A 22977-nucleotide genomic window follows, 5' to 3' on the forward strand; every position below is an offset into this window, starting at 1 on the left:
GGGGGAGGAAGCAAAGCCCGAAGCCTCGCAAGCTTTAAACAACTTAATTTATTAGAACCCAATAAATGATGCTTTCATTAGAAGGAAGTTAACACCTAATTCAGGGTGAAATTACATTTTAAGACAAAAAAAGATTTGCAGTGCTTAAACACAGTATTCGCTGATGGCTGTTTTTTAGAATTCCGGTACAAGCTGCACTCGGTGTGGTTAGTATGGATTGTAGCTCAGAGCAGGTTCAGCATTTTACTTTCAAGTGGAAATAGAGGACACCATGCGAAGGGCTCTCCCCACCTGCCTCCCCGAAGGGGGCAACGACGAGTTTGGGCTCATGCACAGGAAGCTCCAGCTTTAGACACCCCTCAGGATGCAGCGGCAGAACCTGCCTTTTTTTTTTTCTTTTTTAATTTCAGGAAGAAATTGAATATTTAAGACTTAGTGGTAAAAGACCCCTGTAGCCAAAAATCATTTGAGCTCTGAAATTTATTCAAAAGGTTTGCTGAATTGTAACAGGCAAACCTGAACCATTACTTTAAACCTGAACCTGAGTACAGAGAGGGAAAAAAAAAAAAAAAGAGGAAAAGAAGAAAAGAAGTACAATCACCCATGTCACTGGCCCTAGAAATTATTTTCACAGTAGCCCTTTGGGAGAAGCAGGTTGGGTTAATAATCTTCACTTCCACTAGTGCAGATCAACAGAACCATTTCCATAAAATTCAAAAAGTGCTTGAACACAGAATACAAAAAGTTTCTAACTTACAAACTCTTCTCTAGAAAAGCAAAACATGGAACGTGCCAGATGGCTGAAGAGWTTGTACCAAAGCACCGAAAATTAACGTGAGCGAGCGGGATGGACGGGACGCTCTTGAACAGCGAAGCAGCTGCAAAACCCTGYGGCCTTTCCTCACGGCAAGGGCTGCTGCTCCCTCCCACCAAGGTTCTCGCAGCGCTGCGGACTCGTCTTTRTTTCCACTGCAGGAATGCTTTTGTTGCATGCACACAGATTGCCCCAAGCTGTGTCATTTATCTTACCTTTTAGAATAAGCTCCGGTTTCACCACCTTTTTCAGGATGTACCGAATTCCTGGGTTTCTAATCCCGGCTCTAGCTCTACGCTTTGGTCACTGCCTACCGGAATTCCAACAGTTCTCGCCTCTGGAGACTGCTTCCCTGTCGTGTCTCTCTCCTCAGTGCCAGTAAGGAGGGAGCAATTTTTTCCACACTGTTTTCCTTCTCAATGGGTAACTCACCTGCAAACTACAAACACACAGCACTCATGAAGAAAGCAAGAGTATTTTTGCTCACACAGGAATTACTGTAGAAAAGGAGTCCTTTGGCTATACATTGTTTCCACAGTGTGTTTGTTACATGAGATACAAACTGTACAAGTTCTCCAGTTTACAAAGTTTTCTAATTTGCAGAAACGATCCAGCCGCTATTTATAATATCGGCTTTAAGTGTAGAGATTATTACAGGTCAGGTAGAGTCTAAGGGGCTCCGTGTACCAGCAAGCCCGAGGCTTCCACCCGGGTGCAGCAGCGCAGCGATGGACGCGTGTACCGGGGGCCTAGAGGATGCCGTCCAGGCGGGGCTTGTCGTACTCGGCCAGCTCGTTCTGCACGTCCCGCTCCTCGTCGTCTGCAAGGGAAAGGAACCGTGCCGTGAGGGCGGCCACGCAGCCCCCGTGCCCCCGGCCCTTGTCCCCCTGGCCCCCCACAGCTGCCCCTCGCACACCTCCCGACTTGGGGGGCTGCAGAATGAGCAGCTCTCAGGACCAGGGACGCTCCTGCAGAGGCTTCGCGCCCTCCTGCCAGACCCAACAAGGCCATGGCCTGAAAAACCCACTTGCCAGTGCCTACCCTTCCAGCATAATTTTATATTTTATATTTTATAGTTTATAGTTTATATAAAAGGTTTTACAAAGAGCTAGGTACCTCCCAGAATGGGCCCAGAGATGTCAGGATCCCCTCTCCAGACCCCAGCAATAAGGGCAGTGTGTTTTCCATCTCCTCCTCAGCATTAAAAACAACAACAACAACAGACGCTTCCTGGCTGCGCGGCACGGTTTTGGCGCTGGGCTTTTCGCCCCGCTCGCCGCCCTCGGCCCTGCGGTGCTGCTGCCTCCGCGGGCGCCGCCGCCGCACGCGGCTCTTCTCCCCGCGCCGCGGCCCGAGCCCTTGCGCAGGGGACGAAGCGGAGCGTCCCAGCGCTCCCTGCCCAAATCCTCCGGCTCTCGCGGGATGCCGTGGCTCGTGGCGAGCGCAGCGCAGGCAGGGTCAGTACGCGATGCGCTGCAGGGAGTCAGTGCAGGCCGCCCGTGACCGGCGCTGCCCGCGCACAGAGCCAGCACCGCTAACGACAGTGGATAACGGAGCTGCCGGCGCTGCGGGCGGGCAGCCGGGGTGCCACGATGCCGGATGGGATGGTGGCCCTTCTGGCACTGGGGTAACCCCAGGCCAAACTCGCCGCCTGCCCCCTCAGCAACACATCTCTGGCGGAGACGGGGAAGGACGTTCCCAGCCCGAACGGGCTGTCCACACATCCCGCATGCTGTTTCCCTCACGCAAAGCTCAGGGGTAGCTTCCCAAAGGCCGCAACACGTTTTAAGTCCTTTTTCCTCACTCTACGATGCCAACGGTCCCCTCTCTGCAGCGCTGGCCCTGCAGGCAGCTGAGCGCCTGGCACAAAGCAGGAAACCCCTTGGAAAGTGCTGCCCAAGCCCCGTGTTCCTGGCAGGCCCTCTGGAAGCACCGTCCCAGCCCCGCTCCCCTGGCTGCCCGCCCCACACCAGAGGGAGATGACAAGTTCCTAGGACCCAAGACAACRGAGAGAAGCAGAAGGCCCTGGAGGCCTCGCTCTAAACCAGCGACCGACAGCGCCCGGGCTGCTCCGACCTCTCCTATCAGACACCAAACACGGCAAGGCTCGGGATGCACAGGGGAGCCGATGAGAATTCTTACAGCTGGCAAAGAATTAGTGAGCTCACAGGCGTGCTGTGGAAATGGGAAGCACTTCTGTGAGGCCACTTACAGCAAGCTCCTTAAACACACCTTTATCTTTCTCTTGCTCCCAAGTTTTCCACCAGCAGCTGCTACTTAGTGCTGATCCCTTCGTGACTGGCACAGACCCGTGTGACTCGTCACACGCTGCAGCACCCACCACGCCAAGCGCTGCTTCCTGCGGCCACGAGCTCCTCTCGCCAAGCGCTGGAGCCACTCATCAGTACGGGCTGGCCCACGGCAACGCGGCGGAAAGCAGCGCTGCTCCGTCCCGAGAGCCGCGCTACCCCGGGAGCTGCAGCGTCCCAGGAGCTGACCCAGTCATTACCGCCATAAACACCCTCCAAAGGGCCAAAAGCAGCAAACGGGCACTCGGTGCCGTGGGATTTAGCAACAGGCAGAGGGTCTTAGTTAACCTTCCACAACGGGGCTTTGAAGTCCACTCAAGCACTAATGTGATGAGCAAAGAGTCGGCCCTGGTGCATCCTGGGGTGCTTCTGAAGCCCAGCTCCGACCCGGCCCGCTGCCCTCTCTGTAGGGAAATCCTTGGGACTGGGAATAAGTCTCTCCAGGTTCTCCTTGCCCCGCACGGCTCTGTCAAGGCTCTGTGACCTTCTGCGCCCGTGGGTGCCAGCTGGGTCTTGCAGGGAATACCAGCCCCAGCAGCTTGGAAATGGCAGCTTTTTAGCAGAGAGTTAGCAGGCTAAAACTGAGGAGCAYGTGGAAAGTCAGTAGGGCTGCTCTTCTTTACTCTGCACTATTTCCTCAACAGGAAATATTAAATAAGAACCTTCACAGCCAAGGAGTTGCCGGTGCTGCGGGGTTCGCCTGGCACCGCAGTGCCGAGCTGCAAGGGCCCGGGACGGGCGCGCTCTCCAGCACACATGCTGCAGCATAAGCAGCAGTCACAAAAATCCTTCTCCCTTGGAAYAGAGCTTTAGTAAGTGCTAAAGACAAGAAACCAACACACTGGCGACCAGATGTTGCTGTTCAGACCAAGCTCTTTCTCATGTTTTAGGTGTCTTGTCTTTCCCAGCATGAAGCACGTACAAGATTGAAATTTATCAAAATATATAATGCTGTTTTCAAAGGGAAAGTAAGACTGAATTTGAAAAATTACCCAGAGTTTACTTATTGCACACTGCAGAGTTTTGATAAGGTATAAATAGCAAAGGCTTCACACAAATTCAATAAATAAAACTCGGTCGATTTTATTTTAATGGGATGGAGATAAGACCCAAGCTCACCTTGAACGTCTTCTTCTCCACCATCACCATCCTCTTCCTCATTGTAAGCCAGCTCAGCCTGCTTGTCTGCCTCATACTCACCCACGTTACCATCATCCCCATTATAATCTGCCAGCTTAGAGCCCTGCTGCGGATCAACAGGGGATTCATTCTCATCAAAGAATCGGCCTGTGAAGTAGGCAAAGGATTAAGTCAGAAGCAAAGAGGAAAGGAGGATGTAACCGAGAGCAGACCAGGTTAGTGCCCGCAGCGCCCGCAGCCGCTTCCAGCGAGGACAGAGGGAGCAGGAGGAGGGTGCGGGCGGCAAGGGCCAAGGCCGGTTCTGTGCCAGAGGACCAGGCTCCCTGCTCCCTGCCCAGCCCTACGAGCACCCAAGGGTCCCCGAGCGCCCAAGGGTCCTGGCATGGGCCACCAGTGCCGGGCTCCCCGAGTCCAGGCGGCACAGCGGGGCTGTGCTGCATGCAGGAGGCRGCCACTGCGCCACGCGAGGGAGCCGGCCTCTCAGTGGTGACGCTGGCACCTAGTGCCAGCAGGAGCCACTAGGAAACATCTGCCCGGCACCTTTAATTGCATCTTTTCAATTACCTAATTAAGTTGCTGTTATATTAACTTTCCTACAAAATGTTTTGAATCCACTTGATCTTTTGTCTCCCAGAAAAGAGTGAAGAATAGTTCCATACAATGCAATAACACAGTGGGAAAATGAGAATTAGTTGGAACTATGGAGTGAGCAGACAGTCAATCAAGGACACAAACACACACAGCTCTAGCTGTGAGGTGAAGTTCAGCACAGGTGTTTAATGGGATGCTAATGAGATCTGGGCAAGTCCAATGCGATTCCAACTACTTGCCAGTTACTTAAAGGATAGAACAGAACACACCAGCTGAATCCGCAGAGGATACAGATCTAGAGGGATTGTGTATTAAAACATGGGATTAAAATGGGATACAATCTTTACAGACTGGAAACAGACTGAAAAAAAAAAAACCCTGYCAAGCCAGATGTTAGTGATTCATGCTGCAAGCAGTTAAACACAGAAGTAGAAACAAAGAATATGATTTTAATATTGRGATTAGAAAAAGGTTGGAGTTGCARTGGACAGATATAGGAAGAAAACTGTCAAAACAGAACTATCAGACATGGCAATATATAAAAGTCAGGTCAGAAATATCATCGCAGGGCTACTTGGCTGGGGAAGAAGCAGAGCAATCAACTAAATAATGCAGCTCAAACATACAGGTTAAAGTCTTGTTTCTGTCACAAAATAAGCAAGAGGAAGTTATGGTCTGCTCATGAACCAGGAGTTTGATACACTATTCACCTTCCTATCTGTAAGGGAACTCCTGCTAATATTGTGTCTGWCACTGCCTTTTGTGTGGGTGAAAGGGCAAGAGGCGCACAGCGAGGGCCCGGGAACACGGAGCAGGGAGAGGCGCCCGGCGCACCGCACTCTGGAGACGAGGGCAGCCCCGCGCTGGGAAGAGCTGAGCCCAGGGCGTGGAGCTGGGCAGGCTGCCCCCGTCAGGCCAGCGTCGCCCCGGTGCCGCCGGTGCCCGGGCTCGGCAGCCGGTGCTGCCCCGGTGCCGCCGGTGCCCGGGCTCGGCAGCCGGTGCCGCCCCGGTGCCGCCGGTGCCCGGGCTCGGCAGCCGGTGCCTCCTGCGGCTCCGGCAGACAGACCCAGCCATGACGGCAGCTGGGCAGAGCCGAGCAGGGCCCTGCACTGCAGCAACAGACCCCTACCCAACGGCGTGGGACTCCCTGGTCCTGCACCTGAAGGGGCACCTGCGGGTCTCTCGAGTCATTCCCAGGGCGAGTGCCCCGTGCTGTGTGCGCAACAAGAACCGACTGCACGAGACAGGGCTGCAGGTCAGTGACAGTGGGGACCGTCCCATGAGGATGGCGCTGAGGCTGCAATCGGTCCCACCAGGCGCTGAAGATGAGCTCGAAGGGGCGCGCGGGCTCCCTGGGCACCACGAGCTGCAGCGCGCAGGCACCCCGCTGCCACGTTCCCAGACACAGCCCCGCAGTGCCCCGGCGGCACCGCAGCCCTTCCCCACCGCTGCTCCTCACGGCGCGGAGCGGAATCAAGCCTGCTGGGCAAAGCTCCCCAAGCCACAAACCTGACCCTTATATCAAATACCCAACCAGCAACAGGTCCAATGAGGAAGTCAATCAGGAACCAGGATCAAGTACTTCCATATATGACCGAGAAAGACTTTCTCCCTCATTACAATTTACATTATCACTAATATAAAAGAAAAAAATAAATCAGTCACGATTAACTCTTAATTATCCGATCGTGCCTATGACGGAGACCTTCTGTTCACCAGCGCTGCGTTCAAGCCCAGGCCCCACGACGTGACGCACGGCCAGGGAGGGCAGCGAGGCCTGCGGGGCCCCGCTCGGCGGCAGCAACAGCTTCAGGAACCTCCCCTGGGAAACTACGGAGCTGCAGCAACCTCGGGATACACCAAGTGGAAGGAAGGCTGCCCGGTCTTCACGATGGTTCTCAAGCCATCCCTCACCACTTCATCCAAAGAGCCAGGAGCAGCACTACAGTAACTGATCTCTAATCATGCGTCTGTAACAGCCAGTTGATCTCCCTCCCGACCCAGTCCACTGCAGGCTCCTTAGAGGGAGCGCGAGGCCGAGCCTTGCTCCCCTGYACACCCACCCAGCCGGGCTCCCCAGCCTCTCGGAGTCCACACCAGGGCCCCACCGGCAGCACCAGCTCAACCCAGCAGGATGCTCCGTGTTATTCCTGTTAGAGTATCCGGCCAAAAAAAGAGATCATTCCAAACATTGCCTATACCTGTCTACTGAACTGCTCTTCAGCTGCAACACTTGCTCTGTGTATTTAATTTTCTGTCCTTACTTGCAGACTACTTTTACAAGTTACCATGTTGCTGAACATAGCATTTGTCATCCTATCCATCCTGTTATTCCTCATCCACTCAAATGGACAAGCAGAGGTGCATCTTCGTAATTCTCTCAGTAAGCTTTCCAAAGAAAGCTGCTACTGATACCTGTGTCTGGAACATTCTGTTCTTAAATTTGGGCACCCAAGGAGCATTTTATTCCTGACCAATTCTCCACTAGCTTGCCTAGTAACAAGCTTTTGTTCCTTGGAACACCCAATGGTTTTGGATTGTATCCCTTTGGCACATTTTGCCCTCGACTACTGTGCATTAACCACTTCAGTTCAAACTGACTGATAATTTGTCTTATCTTTCCGGATATCAACGGCAGGCTGATGGGTCTCTGGAATTGCCCAAGTTGTCTTTCCATTCATTGTTAAGATGTCTTTGACCTCTCGCTCTCTCAAACAAACAAGKACCCTTCAAAGTCCAGAACCCACTTTCTCAGCCTTTTACTAAGCCTCTCCGAGAAGCTTTCTTTGCATTATCTGCAAGCTTTATCACCATCTCCCGACCCTGTGAGGGAGCAGCTGGCAGGGAAGCGAGGGGGGAGGACACRTTGAGCTCCCACATACCCTACGCCACTTTCTATCCCCAAACAAATCCCGGATCCATCTCCCGTCAGCACATCTGACAACATGCTGACAAGACTTGTTCTAATTTAACTTCTGTTTCATAATAGTGCCTTAAAAATTAGAGTAATACAGAAAAGAGGAAAATATTTTGAAGAAAGAATATTTCCAAGAGATTGCTAGAAGTTAACTTCCTTCCTGCAACATGTCCAAGCTAGAGAAGTGCCAGTCACCTTCTAGACCATTAAACAGTGCCCAGCTAATTTAATCCTATAGAGTCACTTCCCACTCCAAGCCTTTTATGTCACAAATGACTTCATGGTTTCACATTCACGAGAATGATTCCAACTTTTAGATCTCTTTCCACTGACTCCAAATCCAATTCATGATTCTCTTCCAACAAGGTCACTCCTACCTCTACACCATGTTCACCCAGCCCACCACAGGATCCTGGCAACAGGCTGTAGGATGTTCCTTCCCATATCTCACCACTCTGAAAGATGTTCAAACTTGTCAGCTTGTCATTTTAGACAAGGAATAGCTTTATCATAAAAACAAAGCCTAACAAAAGCTACTTAGCTGGGAGTACAAAGAAATTCAAAATTAAATTGACTAATAAGGAAAAATCTTGTTTTGACAAAAGCAAAAAAGAGGTGTAACAGCACTATGGTTGGGTTTTTTTTCTTTCAAATGTTCTTTTCTCATTTTAATCCTAAACCATAGGAACTAGCTCTTTAAAAATCCACGTTAAGGTGTACCTAGTTAGCAATCCCCACTAGTAAAGTATCTCCACTGATAGAAAACTTGTTTATATTTATATGGTTTCTTACAGGGGAAGGCACTGAAGATGCTAAATCAAATGCTATAGGCATAACATACTCCCTGTGTTTCAATATCAACTGCAAAGAGATGTCTCCTAAAGATAAGAGTACCTAAACAGCTGTACATGTATTTGCATGTCCGTACCTACTGTCTGCAAAGCAGCATTACTAACATCACACCCAGGAAACAAACACAACCTGCGGCTGCCTGAAGACCTATTCCTGGGACACGCCCCGTGGAAAGGGACAGCCCTGGACACCCTCCTCAGAGGACAACAAACTCCTGGCCAATACACACGGACCACCAAAGCCGACTGCATCCAGGCTATGGCTCCATTCTGATGCCAGCGTCGAAAACACATCATTTAAGAAATACAGGGATAAGTATCTCAACATCATGCACGGATCTAAAGTCTCTCTAACACTATCTAACATGCATTAAGTGCCAAGACATCTTAACTTCCTATAAGTAACAAAGATCTTAAATAGTTGAATGCATCTAAGAGATATATGACTGCGTGGAATGTATTTCTTCTTACAAATTTCTACAAATTCTTACTTTTTCTTTTCAGGCTTACTCTCCAGAAGACCAGGCACCCAAGTGTCTCTGATTTATTAGAAAGTATTATTATAACAGATACAAGATGAAGATATTCTCTTAGGATATGAAGAATATGTTATTGATCAACTTACTTTGCTTCATCTTCTGCAAGTCGCTGACTCTGCTCTTTGGAAGTTTTACATGGTCTGTTTTAATTTTGTGTTCCTTCTGATTTTCCGTATTTTCTTCAAAAGTTAAGTGCTGAAGAGAATTTGGAGGTATCTGTTTCACAGTATCAGCATTGCCATCACTGTCAGGATGCAAACCTACAGAACAAAGAAGTGTGTTTAGTTTCCAGAGGACTCCAAAAGTAGTTTACTGTGTTACTGCAAAGAGTAATTCATTACTTTTCAATGAGTAACCAGTCTTCTGTCGTGTTACCTTGTCAATGGCTTTTCAGTGGAGATGTGCTTCATTAAATCTAGACCAGTAACATGCTTCAGCACTTCATTTTTTTAATTGAATCATCGACTAAACAAACATTTATAACTTTTTTCAAGAGCTTTTATTTAGCCCAAGTTGCAGCACGATACAAAAATTGCATAAAAAGAAAAAAAAATAATAAAATTACATAACTAAAGAATACTGAAAATCTCTGCCACTTTTGACACGAGGGCCAACACTCTTTTGATTAGCTGTTTCTAGAGAGAAAGCAAGCATTTTGCATGCTATCTTTAATGTTTTTTCATTGAGAAAAGTCAGAATGATTGACTTCAACAGTAACGGAAGGAAGTATTTTAAAGACTTGACATTTAGAAACTACTTTTTCCAAAAAAAAAGGAACCAAAAATAGGCATAACAAATAATTTGAAACTGTCTGGCGACGTCAAAGATGAAAGATGCTTGAGTTGTATTTAAAGTTTTTAAGCGTGACATTATTTGAACATGTCACAAAGTAAAATACAGATATAACTTTTTTTGACACTAAAGTATAGTCACCTGATCCATCAGCAGTAAAACCAAATGTATTTTCATAGATTTGTGTTGTTCTCTTCAACGGCAATTCTTCCACTCCTCTTTACTGCAATTTCTCTCACATCTGAACCTCCTCCGTATCCTCCTCAAGCCAGTTCAGAGGAAGAGGATGACCCTGAGCAAGCGGTGGTCCTGCTGCTTATTCTCTGACTATAAACAACAACCAACAGATCCTCAACTATCTCTTGAGATCATTCTCAGGCTGCAACCCTCTTTATAAAAGGGACAGTAATTTTAATTCTCCTTCATCCACTGGAGAAATTTTGAAGCACTCATCTTTGAAACTTCCAATTTGGCTAAATTTGGCTAAAACTGGTCCAMATGCTCAGAAATTACTGGCAGTAATTTTTTTTCTTCTTCTGTTTGATGCAGTTATAAAAAGGGGACTGGCCACTTGCACCTAACATTTACGATGTGGTGGCAGGTATCAGAGGTATCAGCTGATAAGTTTCCTACACGGTAACATGTCAAATGCTGGTAAGCTTTTTACCTGGAGCCAGATTTGGAGCCTGGGGCTGTTCAGTTGGCAGGTTCATAACAGGCTGACGACCTTCATTTTGAGAAGCTGAAATAAGCGGTTTCTTTATAGCTGAAATAAAACACATCAACAAAAGCCTTAAGGTGAAATAAATAGTCACAATATACTGAGCCTTCCTCTGAGTGACAATCTTTTTTTTTTTTCCCCTTTTTTTGTTTTCCTATTTTTGAAATCAGAAGAAAATATAAAATACAAGATTTCTGGAAAAAAAAGTATGAAAAGCACTGAAGCACTCAACATTTTCAAGAAATATAACTTCTAATAAACAAATACAGCAAGAACTGTCAGACTTTACATTCCACTTGAATTTTGTTTCTATATACAGATTTAAAACCTTTGCGATCACTATGAAACACTTGGTATTCAAACAGGACATACATTTCACCAAGGACTCAACTGAGAAATTATTAGAAATTTCTTCTAACCAGTGGGTGTATCTTCAGCTTTAGCAGGGCCATTGTCTTCTATTTCAGGCATGCCTGCATCTCCTCCTAACTTGATTTTCTCTGTAAAACAAGAACAAGATATTCTTCTTTACTCCTCTTTTAAGGTTTTAAGAAAAAATTTACTTCATGGGGGAGGCCCAAGAGCAGGATAAAAGTCCCTCACACACTGAGCACGCACCACACTAATCCAACTGCAAGACTCCCTACACTGGTCTGTGCGGAGTGCCCGGAGGCTGCCCCAGAGCAGCGATGTGAGCTAAGGCAGTGCCATTGTCAGAAAATGCCAGGAAACAGAGGCACTGCTCATGGCAGCAGAGTGGGATACGCTCGCTGGAAGAACCTGACTGGAACAGGTGTGCAACTGAATTTATGGTGCTGAACCAGTGCCTTTAGAGGCAGAAGGCAAAGGCACCTACCTGACTTCCAGAGGAGGCCTCGAGGAACAATCACACTAGACACACGCTGAGACACTCCAGCTCCTGACAGTCGAAGCTTCACCCTGTTCCTGCTCACTTGCCCAGTGAGGCCTCTCATTGCGGTTTCAAAGCTCCCAACCACCTTCCCTGGGCAGGTTCCAGCTCTCCAGCAACTCGCCCTTTCCCTAGCTCAGCCCAAGGCACATTTGACAGGCAAGGGGGAGACACTTCTCAGTTCATAAAGGCCACACAAGAAAGGAGATGTGAAATGCACCAAGAAAGGAGACAAAATTGTGCAAGAAACATGTGTGGTTTTGGGTTTTTTTTTTTTTTCCCCAAATAGGCAGAGAAAGGACACACTGATTTCTAGATTCCTATAAACTCTACTTTGTACAGTCACRTGTTACCTGAGGCAAATGATTCACTGTCCTACTTCAAATACATCCCTGCTTCTGTATAATAGCAAGAGCAAAACAATCGGCCTGCATCTATCAGAGTGACAAAAGAAATACCTTTGCCATCTACAGCGTGATCCGAAGGCTCTTCTATCTCTACTGTGTTTTTATCTTCTGTCTCTGGAACAGTCTTAGATACTGCTGGGTCTTCATCATTGGGACTGACTTCAGTGCCTTTACTGGGCTGAATTTTCTGTGTGGCCTGTTAGAATAAATTCATTCAGAAATGATATTAAAGACCGTCTTGAAAATTAAACTATAAAGGCTCTCAGTTTAAGATTACTTTGGGAAAGCACAATCGCATTTATGAATTAGATGATCACCAAAAAGAACAACAGCAGAGGTCCTCGAGACAAAAACCTGAGTCCTGAGGGTAGCCGGTAGAAGTACGGACACTTGTAACTAAACAGAAAAGTTAAAATACTGTACGGTTGCAGGACATGTTGCTCAGCACATAAAGGAAAGCAGAATTGTTCATCATCTGTCAAGAACACTAGAGCTATTCCAGAAGAACAGCAAGAAAACTAGGGCCATACCACAACACACTAATTTGACTGCAATACAACTTACAGGAGAACCTCAGAAAGTTATTTTTATGCGTGCGACCTTTGCTAGAGTCCTGACTCTAACATGAAGCTACCACATAACCTGTGAACAAACATTATTATGACAATCAGTTAAGACATCATCAGTCTTGTGCCCCAGACCAGGGAGATTTCTGCAAAAAAAATTGATTGAAGCCTTCTTGAAATCTGCTTAATGGTTTGAAATATATGTAAACRGACACTGAACAAGCAAATGAAGTTTTCATTAAAGGTGGGTTATCTGTTCATCCTTTTGTAGGAAATATGCCCATATTCTACTGATAATTTGCACAGTATAATTACACTGCTTTTTGAATGGCATCAAGTGGGTATTTGAATCCCAATAGCACCTAGAAGCCTCAGAGATCAGATTCCCCTTGGCAATAATCTATATAATATTACAAGAACATTGATCCAACCCTGGAGATCTACAAAGTAATATCTATTTTACAGAGGAGAAATGGAAATCCTGAGCGATGATGTCATGTAGAAGGTTGAGGCAGAGGAAAGAATTAAGCCTGATTTTCAAGGCTTAGTTCAACAACTGAACGAAACAAGCAGATGTTTTTACACTACTATTCACTTAGGGCTCTGCAGTGCAGCATTTATCCAAAATTTGGAGGAGAAATGCCCAGGAGCTCCACATGACAACTCGCTACGTGGAGAGCACACTTGGGGCTCTCTGTATTCAACAAAGAGATTGAACTGTGTGTTACCTTTTGTTCCCGTATAACTTGGTCCATTAATTTCTTCATATTTTCTTCATGTTGCAGTCTCATTTCCTTGATCTGCTGGCCACACTGCAGACTTAATTAGAAACACATTATCAATCACATTTGAGTAGTTACATCAACTCTCCCAGAAATGAAAAGGAAAAAAAAAAAAAAAAAAAAGAAAAACAAATGCATAGAAAGCCAAATCTGAGCAAACTAGAATGGTTTGGCCAAAAATTCATGGCTTGGAAAGACAGCAGAAACAGACAGAACAGAGAAGAGGACAGAGGGAGAGAGCAGGAAAACAGTAAAATAAACCAAACAGCCATGAAAACTCTTCCTCCAAAAGCTGAAAAGCAACGGCAAATTCAATCTCCCGTCATCAGCACACAGGAATTCCACTTGGAATGCATGGAGCCATTCTCTATGGCWGTCAGCACAGAGGATGCACAACTACCACCATCAGTTACTGCTGCCAACCCAAACAGAAAAAATTGTCATCGCACAACTCAAGTCCCAAGTTTTCTAACAAGCCACAGATCAGCAAAATCAAGCAAAATTCCCTGGGCCCTAACACACACATATTTAAAACTGCTTTTCTGACTGTGTTTTTTCTTTTATATATATAATTCTCACTCTCACTCCTTAAGGCTTCAGAAGTAGTTTTCTCCCTTCTTCTGCATTTCCAACTTAAAAAGCTGAAAGTAATTTTAAGTTTCAATTATATACAAYGTTTTTACCTCCAGTTCAAAAAAAAAATTCTTAGGAAGAGAGCAATGAACAATAGCCAGTGGTTTACAGAGCTGTGGAGATTAAATTCAACTCTTCCATTTACCAATTCCTGTTAACTGGTATCTCCAGGTCACTAAAAAGAATTGATTTAAAATTATCCAATGCTGAATAACTATCACAGGCAGATTTTTTCAGAGATTATTCAAATAGGGATAGAYGAAAGAAGAAAACACCAAAAACACAGAACCTGAAAAATCAAATAACCAACTAAGCCAGAGAGGTATCCCCAACAGGGTACATTGGGGTTTGAGGAGTAACAACTAGAATTCATTTGTGCCTTAAAAAAAAAAATAGTCTTGCATTACACACAAGCAAACCTGTAGTTACCAATATTTAGGGACCTACCTATCATATTCCAATCTCTTCATAAGGTAAGTATTGTTCTTCTTGTATTCATGAAGCTGATCTTCCTGACGAATGAATTCTTGTCGTAATTCTGCTAGTTGTTCTAGATCAAAGTGCAAAATCCACATAAATCTCCGTATACAAGGAACATCTTGTGGTGCATGTAACTTTAAATATTGTGATATAAATTACAAATTAATATAAGAAACTTTGGCTATTTCTTCTACATGTATTTCTTAAATTCTTAAACTAATTTGGAAAACATGTCAACTGACTCTTGTATGCTAGATYTTGATTTTTAATTAAGAAATTAAGCAAACAAATCTGATACTGTGTGACCTGCCATGCTTTAAAATAAATAATCATCCATGTTATCACTAGGTTATTTAGGCACTACAATCAAATGTCTTTTCTAGAAAAACAGCACACAGAAAGGACACTTCACACTAGCCATAAAACCATCTAACGTGCTCTCCACAGGCACTCGTTCTGCAAGCTCGCTCTCTTCAGACTACAGGTATTTGTTCAGCTCCCTACTGTTTCAAGTTGGAGCTATGTAAATACAGGCAGCAAGGTAAAGTATCTTGTCTTCAGGCACGTACAAATTTGGGCAGTATCTCCTCCAGGCCTCTGAAAAACAGCGACACGACTGCAAGGCCTGTGGAGAACAGCACAGATGGGTGCTCTTAAACGATGCTTTCTGCTTCTTCTCCAAGCTGACACCAGTATCACAATAGTGCTGATCCCAACCACACAAACTTGTGCATTACTTTGATCACAAAAACGGTTCTGATGCCTTGGAAGTAAGCGGTGTCAGGATGCATGTTTTTTCCACAGAGAATAAAGTCTGCAGAAGTCACCTCTACACTTGCCATGCTAGCTAGGAAACAAGTGCCAAGGAATGATGCTCCCGCACCGCTTGATCTCTCATTTCAAACGTGCTCTGCAGCATCTAGGCAGTTATATGCAGCCTTACAGCCCTCCAAACACGGYTCGGCCATAAATCCCTTACCCTTTAAGCGATGTATATCTGCCATTTGATACGATATGTTGTTCTGCAACTTAATCTGAAATGAAAAAAAAATGCTTATATAAATACAGGGATCTTTAGCAGGTTAGGAAGTGCTTATACCTGCAAAGAACTACTTGCTTTTGAATTCTTATTTTTCCACTGTAAAGAAAGAATACAAATAAAGGAGTATCAGAATGACAATAGAACAATCCTGTAGCTATAAATAGCTTATGTTTAGTTATCTGTAAGTATACCAACTTAAGCACTACATTTAGCCATTGCTAACAAAGATTTAGAAAAATTTCCAAGACATATTTCCATCAGAAAAGCAGATTTGTCAAGATTAAAATAAACAAATTGCAGAAAGGGACAGTGGATTTCCGATGTCAAATATAAATGTATAAAAATAAACAAACAGCACCATTAGCAAAAACAAATTTTTACCTAATGCAGGTTGAAAGTAAATATTTAATGGGATGCTACATAATATTAATAAAAGGAATTATACTTTAAAGAATGAATGTGATACCAATGGACTTCCACAAGTATTTAATTTGATATTTATTGTAATTGCTATTTTTTTCCTTACTAGTTCATACACATGAAGTTATCAAGCAAAAATATTTGTGTGCAGGTAGATGACACTGACAATAGGTGAAAAAGCCCACRGCTGCTGTTAGGCAACACTGGTATCAATTCCACCCCCCAGGAYTGATGTAAAGAGCAACTGTCCCGGGGTCCTGGAACAAACAACGTTGCCATTCTGGACTACAGGGTCAGAATTAGATCTCAGAGGTAGAGGCTGCATCTAAAGACTGCGCCTTATCTGATCTTCATTTAATTAACCAAAAAGGTAAAACAACACGCAAAGCATCACACTATAAATACTTACACAAACAGCTTCTGCATTATTTACAATGCAGGTATCTGTGCCTATTAACAGCCTCTGTGTTTCCCATTCTAAACCCACATCCGAGCACACRTACTTTGGAGTGGGGGGAAGCAGACACCCAGGCTGCTTCAACTCCTGCACAGGTTCTGATGYTCAGTGTCTGAGTCACCTAAACTGTCTGTAGGAAAAATATATATATATATATATAGATACACACACACACGTCTTTACTTTCTTAAGATTTCTTCCACACACTTCTTTTTAATCATAAAAATTACTTAAAAAAAAAAAAAAAGTGAAACGTTTGTAGAGAGACACACTCAGTTCTTGACTACACAATTCAATTTATCCCATATGTGTTGAGGCATTTAGGGCTTTAGGAAGCGCCAAAATCGTGACTTTCTGCAGCACACTGTGCACCCCAAGGCACATATCCGCGTGCTCTAGCCACACAACGGGGCTCCGGATGCAGCCGGGGGCTCCACGGGGTCTCTCCCRTGCCAGGCTGGAGCCGGCCGCGGGAGCAGCCCCTCTCCCGCGTTGCGGCACGCGGATTCGCAGCGCGCCAAGAGGCGCCCCAGCGACGCAGCCAAGCCCACCCGCCCACAGCGGTTTTCTCCCCAAATCGGGAGGCGGACAATGCAACCTTGCGGCAACCTCAAGACACTGGCCACGCTGCTCCAAAATGCAGCTYTCCAGCAGGACGCTCAAGGATCTGTCGGGACATTTCAGAGCCGTGTGTATGAGGAGCAATTAAATATGTTCTCTGTACAAGCAAGAACCAAAACAAGGAAGCCTGCTAGTTACAGGACTGGCAAAAATCAACTTTCAGTTCAGTAAAAACCTTCCCTGGGCTTCCTGTGCTAAAAAGTAAAAAAAAAGGCACAAACATGCCCTGTGGTGAAGGCTTTACATAGAACCAAAACATAAAAATAACCTCCCACCCTTTCTGTAAGGAAAGCGGGCATCTTGCAAGCTCTTTTTTTGATCTCACTTCATCTGTTGGACACCAGGCTGTAGCAAMGGATGCAAAGAGTTATTTGATGAGTATTAATTTAAAAATATYTTTTTTCTCTTTGTTTGGGGGCAATACAGGAGCAGGGGTATTAAACAGAAAAACTGCAACCAGCAGCAATTATCACTTTTACCCATCTCCCACTCCAATAAACTCTTCTGAAAAGCCCTGAGGCTCTTCCCAGAGCCCAGGGCAGCTACAAACAGAGGAGATCACATCAGCTAGAGAGTTCTTCCCTTTTCAAACCTTCATATATCAGAATCCCTCACACAGAAAACCTTTCCTCCACTTACACCACCAAACATTTGGCTTGTGGAGAGTTTGGTGCTGGAAAATGCTTGTTCTRTTAACAGAAATCTGATCCAAAAATCTGATTATGAATTTTATCACAATCTTCAATTTTGGAGACTCTGTGCGTCATGTAGAAGTGACAGAATTCATAGCCAAAACATCTCAGCTGACAGTAAATGTCCCTAATCTGGGGGACAGAAAGGGAGAAGCTGCTTATGATTCATGGGAGCTGTTCCACCTACACTCACCAAAAACATGGAACAAGGCCAGTTCTTTCATCTGCATCCTCCTCAAATCCAGACCTATTTGTATCTGTCTTTCTCAGTGACTTCTCAGATCTTCACAGCAACTGGGGGAGGGAGGAGAAACAACCGAGCTAGCCCAGGGAGCTCTACTCAAGAAAAATAAACAGTAAAAATCCTGTGCTGGCCACTGCTACGTAAAGGCAAGGCAGTACCTACAGTGCTATTTGAATTGCACGGGTCTTGTCATAGGCAATATAGGCAATAAAAGGCAATGAAAGAAAAGAAAGCTACAACAGCCTGAAGCTCCTCCACGCGTATGGCAGGATGGAATAGAGGTGGCCTTGCTTCCCCATTAAACACTGCCTAAAGGACACCCTGTAAACATCCACCCGTATTTCACCGAGCCATTTTTCCCCCTAGCAAGAAGGCCCCTTGAAATCCCTGCCGGGGAGCACAAGCCCATACTCCTCGGTGCAGCAAAGGCGCACAGGAACAGCGAGTACCTTGCTAGAGTGCGTTCTGGAGCACCAACAGCCCTTTTGCACAAAGGTCTATTTTTTCCCAATGCTTCTGCTACTAGTTTGTCACCTGGCTCTTTCAGAGCAGCCAGTGCTATTGTCCAGCAGTTAGTGGAGAGCAGGAGATCAAGTAGGGCTCCACACTGCGGCGCTGGCAAGGGAGAACATGTAGTCAAATAGAAGGGGGCTCCAACTTCCCCACSGCAAAGCTGTGGCTTTGCGAGCAGATCAGCTACCCAGGAGTTTTGGCTCCGAAGCACTGGAAAGGAAGGTAAGCTGCTTCCAAGCATGTTTCGCTAACCAATTTCAACATACAAAGCTCCAGCCAAGAGAACAAGGTGCTATTGTGCTCCTGGCACAGCCAGCAACAACTGCCCAATGACACGGGCTTGCTGCGAGCTCTGCAGCAGCCAGTACCAGGTAGGAGCCCTCCGTGCGGGCGGCTGCCCTGAGAAGCCCTCCACCCTGCGCTCATTCAAGCACTTTACTGAGCTTATTGCAAAAGGAGGTGGAAAGCCATGGAAAAAAGGTGCCCTCGCTACATGCTGCAAAAACCAGGAAACAGTTTCATAAATAAATGACATTTATTTATGATAAGCTGCATGAGTGACCTCCCTCACCAGGAGCACAGTCTTGCTTCCCTCCCAAGGACAGCAGCCCCAGGAGAGCAGTGTCCTCTGTCCTGTCCCGAGGCCAGGGGGACCATTGGGAGCCCACAACGCTCAGCAGAGGGTGAAAGGAAAAGAGTCTCCAAGAACTCTCATCTGTGGCAGAGAGATTGATCTGCTCCTGCATCTTCCTCTGTGAACATTACCAATAGCTGCTGGGGACCAGAAGTAGCAATTACCGAAAAGCATGTGCTGCCCCAGCTGCTCTCCTCACCATCTCTCCTTTGCCAGCCACACCTGCACTTTCCTATTCGTTTAAGTATTTTCCTAGATCCCAAGACTTTTCTCTTCCCACTCCTCGTCAGAATCTCCCCTTTTCTTTCAGGTTCTTCAGAAGACCACTGCACTTGTGAGAAATTCACCTTAATTTCTGAAGATCTTTTACATCTCTCTTAATATCTCTCCCTCGGACATCTGCCAGACCTGACTAGCTTATACCTAAAGGACTGCTCAAACAAGTTAAAATCATTTACTTTCCCAGCTTTAAAGGTAGTAAAATGATTTTTCCCCTGTCATTTTTCCTCAGAGTACCACAGCCCTCTCAACAAAACCTCCTGGCTTGCATATACTGTCAGCAGCAGGTGCTGCCTAATTGCAGGTCACTACTTGCAGTGTACAGTACATCAAGTTTACACTTTAATAAACATTAGACTGTGCAGTAAGGGGTTTCACCAGACACTAGGTCAGTTTACTACATTTACAGTCCTAAGAGCAAACACTACTCTGTGACTGGCTTGTAAAGCACACGACAGAAGGGAAGGGAGAGCCAAGGCTGTGACGTGGCTGTAGATCTCCCGGAGCCAGGAGGAAGCTGCCGGCAAAAATTCAAGTTACTTTCGCACTGGAAGATGTATCCTTGATGTGCGTGAACGCAAGGTAAAGAATCCCTTAGGAAGGCTAAGGAGCACAAAGCGGAACAGACACTACAACAGCTACCAGAGTATCAGCTTTCAAAGGAGTTGCTACAAAACAAAACTCTAACTGTTGTCTTCACTTGGTACCCTGAGAATAAGCAGTGTCGGTTCCTTATTATAGCTCCTGCATTTCACAGATGAACTGGCCTCGCTGGTGTAGTTTGTTCAAAAACCAGCCTTGCTAAATTCTGTTCGGAGAAAATAAAAAGAAACAGTCATCTTTTTTTGGTCAGGCACTTCATGCACACTTTGCTCTTTTTTTCTAGCAAAAGATCTGTTGATTGCTTTACTCCCTAAGGCATTTCACTTAATTATTTTTTAATTTAGGATTGTTGCCACTGAGAACATTTTAGCAGCTCCCAGAGGATGAAGAGAGAGAAATGGACAGTAGCTGCTTATTGAAAAAACATACTGCTAGCCTTACCTACGGAGACACCCGCAGCATTTGGAGCGCCTGGAAAGAAGGGGTCTCACATCAAAGACACCAGCTCGCCTGCCTTGCGATGGCAGCTTCCAGCACGATGAGCAAGCACAGAGCGGGGCACGGCGCTATGCGGCACGTCTACAACCAGACCAGCTAGCAGGGCTCCCTGCTCCCCTGTCCCGGGGCCCGCACGCGCCCGCAGCACCCGCAGGGCTGTGCAGCACRTCCCACACCACAGCCCAGGCCTCGCCACGTGCCCCAGGAAGGGCCGCAGCCTCCAGCATCTCTGCACTAGCAAATCACTCAGAAGTACAAACCCCGGTCCTGATCGGACACAATATCATTTCTGTCTGAGAGGACAAAAAAAGAGCCCAAGATAAGGAGGACATTAGCCTGCAAGAGAGGGACAAGCGATGCCTGACTCGGTATAAAATCTGTCCATGTTAAGTTTAACCTGCCAAAGCTGTTTCTGAAGAAACATAAAGATGCAAGTTTACAACAGATGAAGCTGCACTATATGTATATAGTATTTTTGACATAGTACTAAGGAATCTACATTCAGATTTATAATGCCACTGAATCACAAATTCATTCTTCCATCACTGAAAGGCTTTAAATTAAATATGGTCTTTGTGTGCTTATAGTAAAATGAAATTACTTAGGGCATGGTAATAACTGAAAGATTTGGATGAACTGTTCCCTTTTAAAAGATGATCTTGGAAAAGGTCTATGAAGCTCAAGATCTTCATACATCTACGAATACTTTGTTCAGGATGCTGACATTTTTACACCTAAGATGACAAACACGCACATTTTAATGTGATCCAGGGGAGCTGACRTTCATCACAAGCGAAATTGCTACAGAAACCTGATCATTGCTGGTTTATCTTCAAATTTCAGTTTTCTAGAAGTTATAGATTCGTTATCACTCAGTAAACTTGGTTACATAGGAATTTAAAATTAAAAATAAAAATTATGAAAGACAAATGCACTACCGAACGCCTGCATCTATATAGGTAGTGAGCTGAGAACAGGAACAACACACATCATCAATGATTACAAGTTTGTTTTAAATTAAGAACAAGAAAGCCTCCTTAAGCCACTGAAAGCAATTCCCATAAACTCTTTCAGGCTTATATTTCTCCCTTTAGAACATAGCAGATTTCCCAAAATATAAGTTTCTTCTATTAAATGAAGCCCTACAGTGTAACCCCATCATTATAGCTTTCTTGACTACCCACAGTATAATTTTATACATGGCAATTACAGTTACAGTAACATATGGACAACTCATTCCTCATGAACACAGGCTGGACAGTATCTTCCATGACATCTCCAGTTTTATATTTTATCYGAAGATCCTCCTTATCTAAGAAATCAGGTGTCAGCGAGAAAAAAAAAAGTTTGCTAAACTCACAAATGACTTGATTTTAAATCTTTAGTAGGAAAGGTGACATATGTACATGACACAGTTTTAGTATGAAATAAATTCATGTGAAGGAGGCTGTGATTCTCCCCAACTTATTTCCAACTAGTTAGACTAAGAGATACACCTCACATCTAAGCGAGAACACAGGAATCAGGCTGGGCTTTAGAAACTGCTCTGCTCAGTAACAAGYGACAGCTGCAGTTCAACCCACTCAGCCAAACCCCACTTCCAAAACCTCGGTATTTGGTTGTTGCAGCGATGATTTGCTCAGTAACTGTGTGACACGAGATGGCCAGAGCAAACCCAGCAGCCTGTATGCCCCATGCCGGGGTTGGCAGTCCCATCAACTCTGCTGTGGAAAGCAGTAAGGTGGTCGAATTATCAACTGCCCACAAACACCAAACCTCCAGTCGAGCGCTAGGACCAGAACTCGCCCTGCAGCCGGCGCAGGCTGCACCCCAGTGCAAGCGGCTGCCTGCAGCCCCCAGGAGAGCAGAGCTGGTGCCTTTGCAGCGAAGGGCTCCGGCTCCACACGGATGGGCGAGTAGAGATCTGTGCCATTAGCAGCTTTATCACCCACCAAGGGACGAGCTTATCCCAGACACTCGCCTGTCGGAGATCCAGCACTGCCCTGCCCGGTGACATGCTCTGCGAGACAGCACGAAGACGYGCTCGGGGGTTCCACATTAGCTGCTTTTTTCCTTCAAAGTAAGGGGGGAAAAAAGCGCTCTGATTGCAAAACTGGGGGCAGCTTTCTTAATTAGCTACAAAAGATCATTAAAAAAAAAAAAGGGGGAAACAACCCTAGGAAACGAAAAGGCCGCGCCGCCTCACCTTGGTCTCCTCGCAGCGGCGGGCCTGGCCGTCCCGCGCGTGCAGCTGCCCGCCCAGCTGCCCGCACTCGGCCTCCTTCTGCTCGAGCTGCTTGCGCTGCGCCTCCAGCCTGCCCAGCAGCTCCGCGTTGCGCCGCTCCAGGCGCCCGCGGGCCGCCTCGCCGCGCTGCGCCTGGCCCTGCAGCTCGGCCAGCTCCTCCTGCAGCAGCGCCGCGCGCGACGAGCCGCTCCAGCAGTTGAAGGCGAGCACGGCGACGAGCACGAGCAGCGCGGCGAGCACCAAGGGGGGCGCGCGGCCGCCCCTGCGGTTCGCGCCG

The 22977-nt window shown here is 46.1% G+C and overlaps 1 protein-coding gene across 1 annotated transcript; it reads right to left on the bottom strand.

Moving 5' to 3' along the window:
- Positions 1-448: 448 nt before the first annotated feature.
- Positions 449-22973, bottom strand: CASC4 (cancer susceptibility 4; the record flags this gene model as incomplete). The annotated part of the gene is made up of 10 exons (XM_026040640.1): positions 449-1634; positions 4243-4410; positions 9248-9421; positions 10621-10719; positions 11094-11174; positions 12043-12187; positions 13286-13376; positions 14420-14522; positions 15432-15486; positions 22662-22973. Coding segments are annotated over 10 exons (1299 nt in total), but the record flags the coding sequence as incomplete, so codon positions are not given.
- Between the last annotated feature and the right edge of the window lie 4 nt (positions 22974-22977).

The sequence above is a fragment of the Nothoprocta perdicaria genome, unplaced genomic scaffold (genome assembly GCF_003342845.1).
Source record: "Nothoprocta perdicaria isolate Ctin4 unplaced genomic scaffold, notPer1 scaffold_26, whole genome shotgun sequence".
Lineage (NCBI taxonomy): Eukaryota > Metazoa > Chordata > Aves > Tinamiformes > Tinamidae > Nothoprocta > Nothoprocta perdicaria.